The sequence below is a fragment of the Erpetoichthys calabaricus genome, chromosome 4, assembly GCF_900747795.2.
Source record: "Erpetoichthys calabaricus chromosome 4, fErpCal1.3, whole genome shotgun sequence".
NCBI lineage: Eukaryota > Metazoa > Chordata > Cladistia > Polypteriformes > Polypteridae > Erpetoichthys > Erpetoichthys calabaricus.
This window is the reverse complement of record NC_041397.2, coordinates 287,434,006-287,447,314: the sequence shown is the minus strand read 5'-3', so window position 1 is coordinate 287,447,314 and position 13,309 is coordinate 287,434,006. Positions and strand designations below refer to the sequence as shown.

Sequence of the window (13,309 nt, the reverse complement as noted above, 5' to 3'; positions counted from 1 at the left end):
CACATTTGTTTTATATGTTGTAAGAATTTGTTTAATGTTTTAGTTCACCGTCCTCAGTATTTTGTCTAAGTTTATACATAATCTCTTTGAATTTATGTCAGTTTTAAACTCACATTAAATATTAGGGTTAGAGTAACTGCGGAGTAGTGTTGGATTGGTAGTAAAATTTTGACTTCGGTATTGATGTCAGTTTTCAAACATCAGTACTGGTACCAAAATGGTACTGAAACAAATAATGGATAACCCGCCAGCCCCACTGACTCACCCCAGCATCCCTGGTGTGGCGCACATTCGTGCACATATTGATTGCACTGCAAAAAAGCGTTCCTCCCTGCCTTGCCATGGTTTTCCTTTTGAATGTTCCTGAATGTCAAATTTATTCCCATGAAATCTCCAGCACATGGGGGGATGTGTCACCTGTGGAGTCTCCAGCATATCAAACAGCAGAAGAATCAAGTGATCAGCACAAGGTCTTTAAAACCTATGATTTACTTTGGGTACCTAAAGTACCAAACTGCTGGTACCGTACCATTTTAAAAATTGCTTTTTTCGGTACTTTTTCATTACTGATATACCACGCAGCCCTACTGCTCAACATACAACTCAGATTCCTGATTTATCCCCAGGGAGATGAACACAGTATAGACAATCGCAATTGACAAAATAAACTTTAATTCTCCATTATCAGAGTAGTGTAGTGAGCCAATTATCTCTGTGTAAATCATGAGGTCTGGATCATGTACTGTTTTTGGCATAAGGACCTGAGGTTGAGAGAGACAACCATTAATCTGGACATCGAAGGTGCCACCCATGCATCTGCCTGACTTCTGAGTCAAGTTGTGTCATCTGAAAGACAAGCTCTTACTCTCTTCTTTTATCGCTCTCTCATTCTGTGACTGCACTTCCTTTAATGCAGATTCCACATCCTTACAGAAAGGACTGTTGAAAATTTTTGTCTTTGAATCATGGGGATATTTAAGGTCTTAAAACGAGAATCTGCTATTACTGCTATAATTTTATTCCAATTAATACTGCTTTGCTTTAATTTTGTATACTTTGTACATCTTGAGTGATGGTAGTAATAAAGCAAACATAGGTATCCTAGTGTGGGTAGGCCTACGGTGTTGTGGACTGAAGAGGGACGCCTTCAATAGTGAGTAGCACAGAAAGGAGTAATGTACCACTGGTAAGGCATAACCAAGGTGTTTCAGTCTGCAGTGTTTTTGGGAACTCAACTGCTTTGCTTAAGTCAAATCTAGTAAGTTCCTAAGGGAGTACTGAGGGGTGATAAGCTGAGCAGGCATCACTCATAATCAGTGATTAAGTGCAAGTATGTGCAGGTCTTTCCTTGTGTGTGTGCGTGTTAAGTTGGTACATCACTGGGAAAATTGCATTGCAAATGTAGATGACTATGTAGAAAAGTGATGCAATTTGTTTTTGAAATTCTTAATAAATAGATTTTTAAAAAGTGTGGAAAGTTTTTGAACATCCCTCGTAAATGTATCATTTTTTACCTTGGAGATCAAATGTCAGGCTCTGAATTTCTTTATCATTCTTGAAGATCCTGCTACAGACATTCTTCTTCAATTTGTAGTTCCACAGGTTCAGGAGTCCACAGTAACTTCCCATAGCAACAAGAGGATAGACAGGGTGACAAGCCACTGCGTGCAGTGTGTCCCAGTGCTCATACAGAAGCGTCTCCATGTGTGTTCCACTTGCACTTATATGGACCACTTTAGCTTCAGCAGTCAAAACAACAAAGTTCCTATGGAAGACAAAACACTTGTGAAAGTCCTTGTTACTTTAGTAAAAGACCTCATTATTTTTATTTGACTTTTCACAGGCAGTTATTTTCTTCTCTTATTTAAAATTAGTTGAATGGATAGCAAAAGAACAACAAAGAAAAACTATTATTTAGCTGTTGTTAATGTCATTGTTACAGGCTGGCATCCATATACACATGCGAGTGTTTTACTGGGTAGGCAAGTAAGTATGTCTGGTTCCTCAGTATCAGTCAATGCATGAATTTTAGTGGATAGGTAAGTATGTCCAGTGCCTGTGTATCAATTAAATACTACCTATGTTCTACATGCTACCTTACTACCGCTTAGTGTGCCACCACATTCGTATTCATGTACAACAACCTCTGTATGAGCGAATGCATCATACATATGTGGATACTGAAATTAATGTCAGCGCAGAAAAATTGTCATCTGCTATTTCTCAGCCTAAAGTAAGCATTTCATTTTGAACCATTGATTAATCAACGCAATTAGATTTCATTTCCTACTTTCATTTATTTAATGTTAAGAAAACATTAAAGTGTGTGCTCACTATGCTTGCTATATACACCACTCTTTTTTTAATATCATGGTTTTTACAATTTCCTTTACTTGTGTCAAGCGGTAGTACACAGTTTTAATTGGTTTTACATTACAGGTTATACATCCATCCATCCATCCATCCATTGTCCAACCTGCTGAATCCGAACACAGGGTCACGGGGGTCTGCTGGAGCCAATCCCAGCCAACACAGGGCACAAGGCAGGGAACCAATCCTGGGCAGGGTGCCAACCCACCGCAGGACACACAGGTTATACAATTTTCATTTATTCAGACATTCCAGGAAAGTACTAGAAAAGTCATTTTTGTTACTCAGAGCATAGCTATCCCCTGCCCTGAGTAAATCTTTGTAATTAACTGGCACTTCTGCAATACATGACTCCAAAATCAGCACCCACTATGCATGGCAGTACTTTTCCTGATTTTTTTTTTATTGTCTAGTTTATACCATATTTACTCGTGTACCACGCACCCTCGTGTAAGACGCGCACCCTAATTTTTACAAAGAAAATCGAGAAAAAAATTTGCCCTGTGTACGACGTGCGTTGTGATTGTATAGGAAGCGTTTAGGGCACGTTTTCCGTGAAATGCACTTGTTTTTGTTGCATGACATAAGAGCGAGTGAGAGAGAGAGAGAGAGAGAGAGAGCATGCGCGAGTGAGAGAGAATGATAGAGATAGAGAGGGATGCGTGCGAGAGAGACAGAGAGAGCGCGCATGCGAGCGAGAGAGAGAGAGAGCGTGAGCGAATGAGCGAGAGAGAGTGAGCGAATGAGCAAGAGACAGCACGTGCGAGTGAGCCCAAGCAGAAGAAGTAAACATTACAGAAAAAAATTTCCTCGTGTATGACACGCACCTGCTTTTCTAATGCTAATTTTTGGGAAAAAATGTGAGTGTGGCACACACGTAAATACGGTAATTACAGATCAGTAACATCACACTTTGTCTAAGACTGACTTATACTTGTGAGTCAAGCCTACGCCATAGCCTGCGTAGCCCATGACATAGCCTGACACACACTTCCTCAAAAATGGGTCTATATATCACATTGATGTGGAGTCTAAGCAGATACCTATGACTCTGAATGGCCAAGTTGGTAATTACATATTTCCTGAAACATATTTCCATTTGTCTTCCAATATTCTAAAGAAAAAAAGGAGCAGATCAAAGAAAGACTTATCGAAGAAGTTAGAAAATATGCATATTTATAACACTACTATCTGCAAATATTGGCTAACATTGAACGGATTATTCACTTTTCTTGCATGCTACAAACACTAGTGTTCAGGCATGTACCTGCAGCGTGTTATGATGCAGAAGTATAATGTGCTTTCGATGGTATAGCATACAGTGTAGACTCAACGCAGAAGTATAAATCAGCTTTAAGATATTTTTTAAACTAGGTTTATACCCTAGATATCACAATCAGTACAAACAATCACATCCTGTCCAGGGTTACGTATAGCCTGCAATGTTGCAGGGATAAAATTTCCTTCCATGTGACACTTCAATGGATTAAGCAAATTGATAGACCAAATGGAAATGCTGTTTAAACAAACATTCTTGAAATAAAAAATCTTACATCACTCACCTGACAATAAATTGACTCGCAGTGATGGTACAGTCCTTCAAGTAATCCTCTTTGCCTAGTGGGTTTGGTGGCTCAGTTGAAAAGCAAATGGAACGAATTGAGGCCAGATTGAAGCGGCTAAACCAATTAATTAGCCTCAGTTGTTCATCATAAAACTTTATGTGACCTTTAACATCACCCGTAACTATATAGCTAAAATCAAGAAAAACAGAGTATGTTATGAAGCTGAAAAAAGCAATCCAGGAATATGCTGGCTGACTCTTGGTGCACTGTAGCTGCTCAGTTTGTAATGAATAAACAATACAAGTCAATAGAAAACCATTTAAAGCCTCTTTAAATTGTTAATGTGCTTCAGAAAGTGAATTGGCAGATGCATAGGACTACAATGCTGTAACATTTCAATCAATCAGTTAATCAGCCATTCGATCAACTAATTAATCAATTAATTCTGACTGTGGTAGTGGGATGGAAGGGCAAATTAAGAATAACAGGCAACATGGGGTAAGATAGAGCTGAGGCAGTATGGCCCTTACAAATAAGAAAACTAAAATGAAAAGGCTACAATCAAGAAGCAGTACGTTAACTATTGGCTTAATAAATACCTGGAAGTATTATTCCATAAAAAAGAAAGTGAATAAAGTGAGTCAGATTGACATTCTAAAAAATAGCATGTAAAGGCCTGTTACCATATAACCTCATACCGATTAGGGTTTCCAGACTAGAAACAGGTTAGAGCAAGGGTTCTTAACCTGAAGTCTATGGACCCCTAGGGGTCAGTTAAAAATTAACATTTATATTCACTATACAGCCCGGTACTGTTGATTTAGAGTAAATGTAGTAGTAGTAGTAGTAGTAGTAGTAGTAGTAGTAGTAGTAATGGTAGTCAAAAACGTAGTAGTAGTAGATCTGTTTTAATTTGCACAAGAGGATTGTATTTCATAAGTATAATGAGTGGCCATTACTTTTAATATTCAACATCAATAATGGCACTTGGTGATGAGTTTCCAAGGGAAATCCGCTCCGCTGGAGCTCAAAGGTTGCTTTGGGGGAAGACAAGCAGCGAAGTGAGCTACATAGCTGGTAATATTTTGCTTTTACTTTTTCATAAAATGGCGTGTGTACATTGTTTTGCAATATGTGTGCAATCTCAACACTTGAATCAATGCCTGGTAACATTGTTTGGCTTGAAAAACGGATGTACTCTGTGAGCTTTAAATTTTGTTGTGACCCTGGTAGTCATTAGCTCCATTATAAAATGAAACAGCGGGCTTGTTATGTTTGAAAATTTATAAAATATGCTTCACTTTAGAATGCAGTTTCATGTGGCAAATTAATATATACCATGATTGTGAAGAAATAAGGTTGACGTGAAAAATACACAACTTTTTCCTTAAAAGATCCTTTTAGGGCAAAGATTGGATAACTAAAAGTTCGGAGATGAGATGGTTCAAAAGTTCAACTGGAATAAGGATGAGAAGCCATGTGTTCTGAAAAAGTGGTACAGAAGGTAAGAGAGAGGAGTGCTTTTTGGTACTGAGTTTAGATATTGACCAGCCACCCCATGTAATGGACAGGGAGCATCTACTAACTTAGGAATGCTATAAGAGATATTAGGATTTATTTTTTAAATGACAAAGAAGCAGCACCAATAAGCAAAGTTAAAAAACACTGCCCACAGCAATGAATATGTTACCTGTCACTAAGAGTTAGCACAGTAATGGCCTCTTTCTGCAGATGCATTAGTTTTATAGCTTTTTTATTGTGTGGCTTGAAGACTGCTGACATGTGAACCACATCCCAGATGACTACGTTTCCTGCTGAAGTGGCTGAGAGGGCCTGAGAAGCTTTGAAATGGTAAATCGACTGACTCAAAGATCCGACAACCTTGTTAAAAGTCTGTTGGTGGAGAATAATTAACAACAAAATAATTAGAAACATTTAATGCAAAAGTAAATCAGCAGGTCCAGAATTAAAGGCAAGCAGAGGTGGTAAGTTGTCAAGACATTGGGCTCAGTACCATAGGGCCTGTCTCAACCTCTAGGTGACTGTGTGAGACTGGGTGAGTCGCCTATCCTGTGTATGCTGCACATGTAATGATATCGGCCAAAACTGTACTGTAGGTCTCTACTTACAGAGATGTCACTTGCTATAACAAAACACTAGACTATATAAAGTTCTTGTGATACAGTATGAAAAAATAAATAAAGAAATAGCTTGTACATGTCACCAAGTTTCCCGGCCAATATACGTATTTTCTAGACCTTGCATATGCACTAATATAATTTGCTATTTTTCACTGCAAATAATAAATTACAAAAAATGTGCTATAATAAACAGGATAATGATTTACTTCACTCATTTAATCAGAAGGAATGCTATACCTCAAAAGTCAATCTCCCTACAGCAAATTCATTAATGGCATGTATGAAAAAAATAGAGACTGGCTCCCTTGGAATTAATGAGGTATCAAGTGTTCTGTGTATCTATTTATGCTTGGCCATGTGGAATACAAATATAATGTTTATTTTGGTAAATATCAATATCAGTTAAAAATTATTATTGCAAAATTAGACATTGAATGAAATGATCTTATAGCTATTAGTAAGAAAAATAAAATTAACATACCTTTTCTGTAAGGCTGGGAGTTTCATATTCCAGCTGTTCATTGTGCTGAAACAAAGAATAAAAAAAAATATTATTTTGGGACTACCTAGACTTTCCATCTCTCTTCCCTCCTCCTGGATTCTTGAAATTGTTTCAATCTAATCAAGTGTCATCTAGGTTTTTATTTTATTTGTGTTCTGTTCTGTTATTTTATCAGACCTTTGAACTAACTATACCACTACTGTCCTTGTGCTCTGCTCTGAATTTTGTTCTGTTTCTTGTGAATGCCATACTTTATAATCTCTCATATTCAATGCATTATAGTTTGCTTTGGCTAAATAAAATATCTATCTATCTATCTATCTATCTATCTATCTATCTATCTATCTATCTATCTATCTATCTATCTATCTATCTATCTATCTATCTATCTATGGCCTACTTCAGCTAGCTATTCAAAAATAGTTTAAGAGATTGGTTTGGCTGGACATTCCTCTACTGGCTGTTATTTACATTACAATATTCATGCAAGTAGTCTTCAAATTTTATTGTGCTAGTAATCTTAAATGTACCTAACTATTTTCATTTTTCCATGAAGGCCAAATGAATAAGCTTTAAAGAACCAGAATGACCTGGAGATACCATAAGTTAAAAACAGGGAGAACAATCTGGACAAGGCTGAGGTCAAAGCACTGGATGACAAAAACATTTGCAAACAATTAAAAAGGAACAGATGTTGCATTTTAATCAAAATGGTGGGATGACATTTTTAATATATTACTATTTCATAAAGTATGGCAGATATGACATTAATCTGGGTAGTGGTACCTTTATTGACCAGTAGAGGATACTGCTATCACTGTCAGCTGTCTTTCAGGACCCAAGACGGCATAATATAAGCCTATTACAGGGCATGATTTTTGCCAGACTGCTAGGAGGCAATGTGTTGTGGCCTCAATCGCTACAGATCACAATGTCATCAGCGAACATCACAGTCCACGGGGACTCCTCTCTAATCTCGTCTGTCAACCTGTCCATCACCATTGCAAATAAGAAAGGGCTCAGAGCCGATCCCTGATGTAATCCCACCTCCACCTTCAATGCATCTGTCACTCCTACCGCAGACCTCACCACTGTCACACTTCCCTCGTACATATCCTGTACAACTCTTACGTACTTCTCTGCCACTCCCGACTTCCTCATACAAGAGTCTTAAATCTATGGATGCCTACAATTGTGAAAAGTTCAGCAAGTGAATGTAGGTTTTCTTTGTCTCACATCATCTTCCCAAAAAAAGTACCCTAATCTACATCCAGTTATGAAAAAGCATAATAATATGTACAGTAATGCCTAAATTTACGCACAGTTTGTCAGGGAACAAATACATACACTTCACATACATGTATGGGGAGTCTCTTCTGTACTGTTTTATGCTACTGAAACTGCCTTGTATCAATAAAGCTTCTACTGTCTGTTTTATATAATTTAATATGACAGTTTAATTCTACCAGTTTCTCTTTATAATTTCAGGTTACTCTACTCTATACTGTATGTCTACATCTGATATTTTAAGCATATTAAACTTCTTATTCAGAAAAGAACAACAACTTACCCAAGAATAAAAGACAACTTGGCTTTCGCTGTTGCTGATGAGTTCCATACAGTCACTTGGATTAAATAAAATATGAGTCTGTTGGGAAGGACAGGGAGCAAAGGAGACATGTGCCAAACATAACATTAAAAACTAGTTTATTATCGACTTCTTTTCTTAGTAAAATGCTCTAATAATGTTGTTATTCCTCATATTATAATAACCTATCAATATTTTTATATTAAAACAATTTAATATAATTCATAACATATTTTATACATTTTATAAATGTAAAATTAATTTACCACATACACAGCATATGCACACAAACAAATATATTAACATTCAAGAGTCTGGAATCACTCACACATTTTTATGTTTGTGATATAAGCTGATGCCTTTTTTATTAAGATATCATTAAATTAATTTTAAAATACAGCCAAGACATTGTTATTGTTGCTAATGTCTATTACTGCTTAAAATGACTGATTTTCAGTTTAGTATTCACATATGACTACCAAGCCCTATTTTCAGTAGCCATTCCTCCAGTGTCCTAATGGTCGTCTCCCTTAATGTACCCTTAATTAGTCATGCTTAAATGCTAATTGGTGATTAGAGAAACCATTGTAATTGCATTAGTACTGCTGAAACCTGTTATTTTCCTCAATAAAGCAAGAAAATTGTCTGTCCCTGGGTTGCAAGGCATTAGCATTTTTAAAGTAAAGTTCTAGGTTCAAAAATGGGCAAAATGAAAAGAAACAGGCGAATCTATTCATTATGTTTTTATTTTATTTTTTTGCTAAATGAAGATTTTATTCCATTTGACAGACTCTTAAGAAACTGAAGATTTCAAACAAATGTGTCCACCACTATTACCACTATCTTGAAATGCAACTGCATTTAACCAGGGCAAAAAATTAAAGGGAAGGCCCAGATGCATAACTGCATAAGAGGAAAAGGACATCTGAGTCTGCAGTTTGAGAAGCAAACACCTTAGAGGTCCTTAGTTGGATTTTTCCTTAAATGTATGTCAAATACCAGTGTCATCTGTAACAGACAAAAAATTTTCCCCGGGGTGCTGACTATAATATGCTTTTCCAGTCATCTTCTGTCCAATACCTGTGTTTTCTTGCCCGGTTTAACCTTTTCTTTTAATTTGCTAGTTTTAGATGTTTTTGGTTTTTTTACATATATATACAGTATATGTACTGTAGTTAATTTGTTGGTTCCCTCAGAAAGTCTCACCTGAACACCACAGTCTGGATGTAGTTTGGTGCTGCAGATGGGTCCTTCTCTGTCTGAAGTCCAGTCCCAGATGCAAATCTCCTAGAGAAGTAAATGAATGAGGATCAATCAGCATCACAAATTAGCCAGAATAACAGATGAATGAACATCCATGACAGCTGGAAGGGACAGCTATCAGCCCAACCCAACTGGGATGCCCAAAAAATAGAAGGATGGGGGAAGGCAGCATCTCCCTAGCACACTGCCTCCCCCAGAATACAAGATGGCAGGCCCCCTAGCATGCAGCAGTGCCTCGTATTCTCACAGGGCTCCATGGAAGTTGGAGTTTGGCACAGCCCTGTTGGGCTCCCTGGGTGCTGCCAAGAGGAGCTGCAGAACCCTATTTTGGGTTTCCATCATAACTGGGAGTAATTCCAGGTAATGCTGATGAGCCACCTGAAGTGCTCCTAGGTGTAACTCGAGGAGCCAGAGTCGGGAGGAGGAGGACAACGCTTGTGAGGAGGAATGTAGGAGGCAGACCCAAGAGAAAGAGAGAGAGAGAGAGAGAGAGAGACAATTAGGAGAAAGGGACTGTATATTGGTGCCTTACTCTAGTGTACTGTTTGAACTGGGCTGTAGTGGGGAATAAGGGAAAGTGCTTCCCCATGTAAATGATTAACATCTGTGTTGCAGAGACTTCTGCCTTTGAATCATTTGTGTGGTGTTTGGAGAGCTGTGCAGCCCCGGACCTTCACATAGCACTTGACTTGTCTTAACTGGGGTACGTATCTTATAACACACTTAAAAAACTCAGGTTGAATGCAAGAGGCTTACAGCTAGATCTGTAACCAGACAGTAGTTTACTCTATTTTGTGCTAATTAGCCCCCCCATGAAAAGGATTTGAATCCTATTAATAAAAAAAGCATTACTATGAACATAAGAGTGGAGATGATGAAAACAAAATGTCAAATATTCATTTTAAACATTAATATATAGATAGACTCCAGCAGCAGCATATTGATAAAAAAACAATATTAAAATATTCATTTATTTATGAAGTGTGCAATGTATACTTGATTAAACTGCATTGAGATAGTTCTTTTTAACTAGATGTGACATACGCAAAGTAAAAGTCATCTGCTGCATGTTTGTTGAAACTGGTTATAAACCACAAAAAGGGCTTACAGATCATAATATTTTAATGAGAGTGTGCCAATCGACCAATGCCATTCTGACTAGTAAGAAGATGCAAGGGTAGGAATATTTCTACTGCACTGCTCTAACCTACATAGTTTGAAGATACACAGGGGTCTTTTGTAACCATTGGACTTTTTCCATAAAGTCCTGACAAATCAGTTTAGATATCTGTACAACAAACCTTTTAGAGATATTCAGAAGAGGTATCAGTTGTAACCAAGGTCACAAAGTGATTAGAGGTGGGAAAAAAATGACAGGCCACAAGTGTAAAAAGTACAAAATGGAGCAGGCAAAGAGGAAAAAATCAAAATTTTCCAAGATCAAAACCCAGAAAAGATAACATTAAACTGAGTAAACTAAGCCCAATATGTGAACCAAAAGTTGTTGTCAAAATGTCATGCAAAGTCCTGACTTTTTAATTAGATTTCTGTATTAGTTTAATGCTCTGTGAAGTTTTAGTTTTCATAGACCCTGCGAATAGTGCGCCTTTGTCTTTTATTAATGATGCTGTAATGACATTAACATGTCGAACGTTCATCATTCATGTGATCATACCCGGGCAACAACAGTAACAACTATATAGCTGCAGTAAGGTGAAAACTTCAAAAATAGCAAACGAGATTCAGCATTTATATACACACTCACACTTACTTACATTAGAAGTGATAAATAACTTAATGTGCATGACTTTACATACAAGAGGAAGCCAGAGTACCCCATAAACACAAATGTGGACACAGTGAAACTCCATGCAGACAGGGACTGGGAACGGAACTGAACCCACGGAAGTGCAGTTGTAATGTAGCTCAGCAGACTGCTGGGCCAGTATGCCATTTCATTTTTAAGACTTTACTAATCTAAATGCATTTGTGTTCATCTTTGGCACCAGTCAAATATAAGACAGAATATAAAGTTAGTAACAAGTACCTGAACAGCTCCAGCACTCACTGTTACCAGATATTTGGCATCTGGTGTCATTGCCATGGCTTCTACTCCTTCACCAGGGTGACAGTCAAACAAGGTTTGCACTGGGATTCTATTCAAGAAAAAACATTATCATACAGGTAAAATATGTGGAATGTGGGTCAGCAAACCTGGGTAAGGAAGGTGTAAATGTTACCCTGAGAATGTGTCCCATATAATCACTAGGCTCTCGTGACCTTTATCTGCTGTGACAGCCCATCGCCGATCTTCACTGATACACAGACATGAAACAGTGCTAAGATGACCCTATCAAATGAATAGTGTTAGGAAATGGATGACATGCACTGGAAATGACACATTTTCTTTAACTGAATGTTATCTGTGTAGTTTATTACAAACCTTTAATACAACAAACACTTACTTGCAGAATGTGCTGTGCCATTTTCTGAGAATCATAGATCACAGCAGTATGTGCACATCCATATAACAGGACAGTTGTTTCTGCATCTTGCAGGGTATACACTGGAAGGTGATGGTTTAACCCCAGAGCCCAGTTAATATTCTGTTAGAAAGACATTGAAATCAAGATGAATGAGCTGTAGATAAAGTTTTCAATTATCTGTCTATTATAATAAAAAAAATTTCCATTGTGTCTGCATTATTCAGCCTTGACCATTCCCCTCCGTACTGCTTGCCCAATCACTACTCCTACTGCGCATATACTCTGTCCATCCTACCCCGTGACACTCTCAGATAGAAAGAGATAGAAAAAGAGAGGCACGAGTTGATAATGAATGTCAAAAAAAAAGAAAATGAACAAAAAAGAGCTGCAGTTAATAAAAATCAAGAACAATATGCGAACAGAAATGCAAAAAAGCAATGCTTATTGAATATAAGTTAGAGGATAAAGTAACTCATAATATTGTTTTTGACAAGGCGTTAATGTAATTACATTTTTTATTTACTTTTTATTACGTTTTACTTTTTTACTTCTACTTTTACTTTTCTTACATTTACTTTTTACTATGTGTTATTATTCATTGGTATTTAAAATAGACAGTTGTATTGAAATACTGAAGTAACTGATTTTCTATCTTTATATATAATACGCTACTGTGGCTGTTTGTTTGTCTGTCCAGGATTTTAAATCACCTGTAACTTGTAAACCGCTTGACCTATTGTCCTGAAATTTGGTACACATATACTACGTGACGTCTACTAACTGCTTTTGAGGTGATGATTGACCTCCAAGGTTATTCCTCTTTTTATTTTTGTTTTATTTTATTGTAGAATCAACTCTCAGCAGCGGCCGTGCGGCGCATGCATATGGGCGTCGTTCTCATTCCTTACCACCTTCGCCATCACTTCCCCTACCTCTTCATATCTTAAATCATTCTTGAGGCAGATTGAAGATACCAGCTTAAGTGAAAAATTAAGGAAAATGTACTAAGTAATTGCAACACAAACACTGACTTAATCAGTTTTAACGCAAAGAGATGCTGACGAAAGAAGAGAAGAAGCGGGCCGCTTGGGTGAGAAAAGAAGAGCTGTTTAGGAAGCAGCAAGCGCATCAACCTCTGAGCAAATGAATGCTAAACGTACAGAGAAAGAGTATGAAAATGATGAATGCTCAACTCAAGTGTATTCGTTACCGGTCTAAAAATAACTAAGGACCAAACCATCTTGCTGCTGTGCCCCGCATACTCTTCTATATACCATCTCTTTAAATACAATCGCTTTCTCTAACAGAGGAGTGCCCCGATGTCCTTAAGAGGGTGCAGGGGTTGGAGAGTGAAGTGAGTAGGGGGCGGAGTTTAAAAGTTTATACTGAATATA

At 37.4% G+C, this 13,309-nt stretch overlaps 1 protein-coding gene across 1 annotated transcript in view; it reads right to left on the bottom strand.

Moving 5' to 3' along the window:
• cfap251 (cilia and flagella associated protein 251) overlaps nucleotides 1-13,309 on the bottom strand; it is a 61,497-nt gene that overhangs the window by 36,433 nt on the left and 11,755 nt on the right. The window contains exons 3-11 of the mRNA XM_028800874.2: nucleotides 11,895-12,035; nucleotides 11,670-11,779; nucleotides 11,477-11,585; nucleotides 9,373-9,453; nucleotides 8,149-8,226; nucleotides 6,558-6,602; nucleotides 5,626-5,828; nucleotides 3,933-4,124; nucleotides 1,515-1,765 (exon numbers count right to left, since the gene is read on the bottom strand). Coding sequence (XP_028656707.1) covers nucleotides 1,515-1,765; nucleotides 3,933-4,124; nucleotides 5,626-5,828; nucleotides 6,558-6,602; nucleotides 8,149-8,226; nucleotides 9,373-9,453; nucleotides 11,477-11,585; nucleotides 11,670-11,779; nucleotides 11,895-12,035 — 1,210 coding nt within the window. The remainder of the gene's footprint in view (nucleotides 1-1,514; nucleotides 1,766-3,932; nucleotides 4,125-5,625; nucleotides 5,829-6,557; nucleotides 6,603-8,148; nucleotides 8,227-9,372; nucleotides 9,454-11,476; nucleotides 11,586-11,669; nucleotides 11,780-11,894; nucleotides 12,036-13,309) is intronic.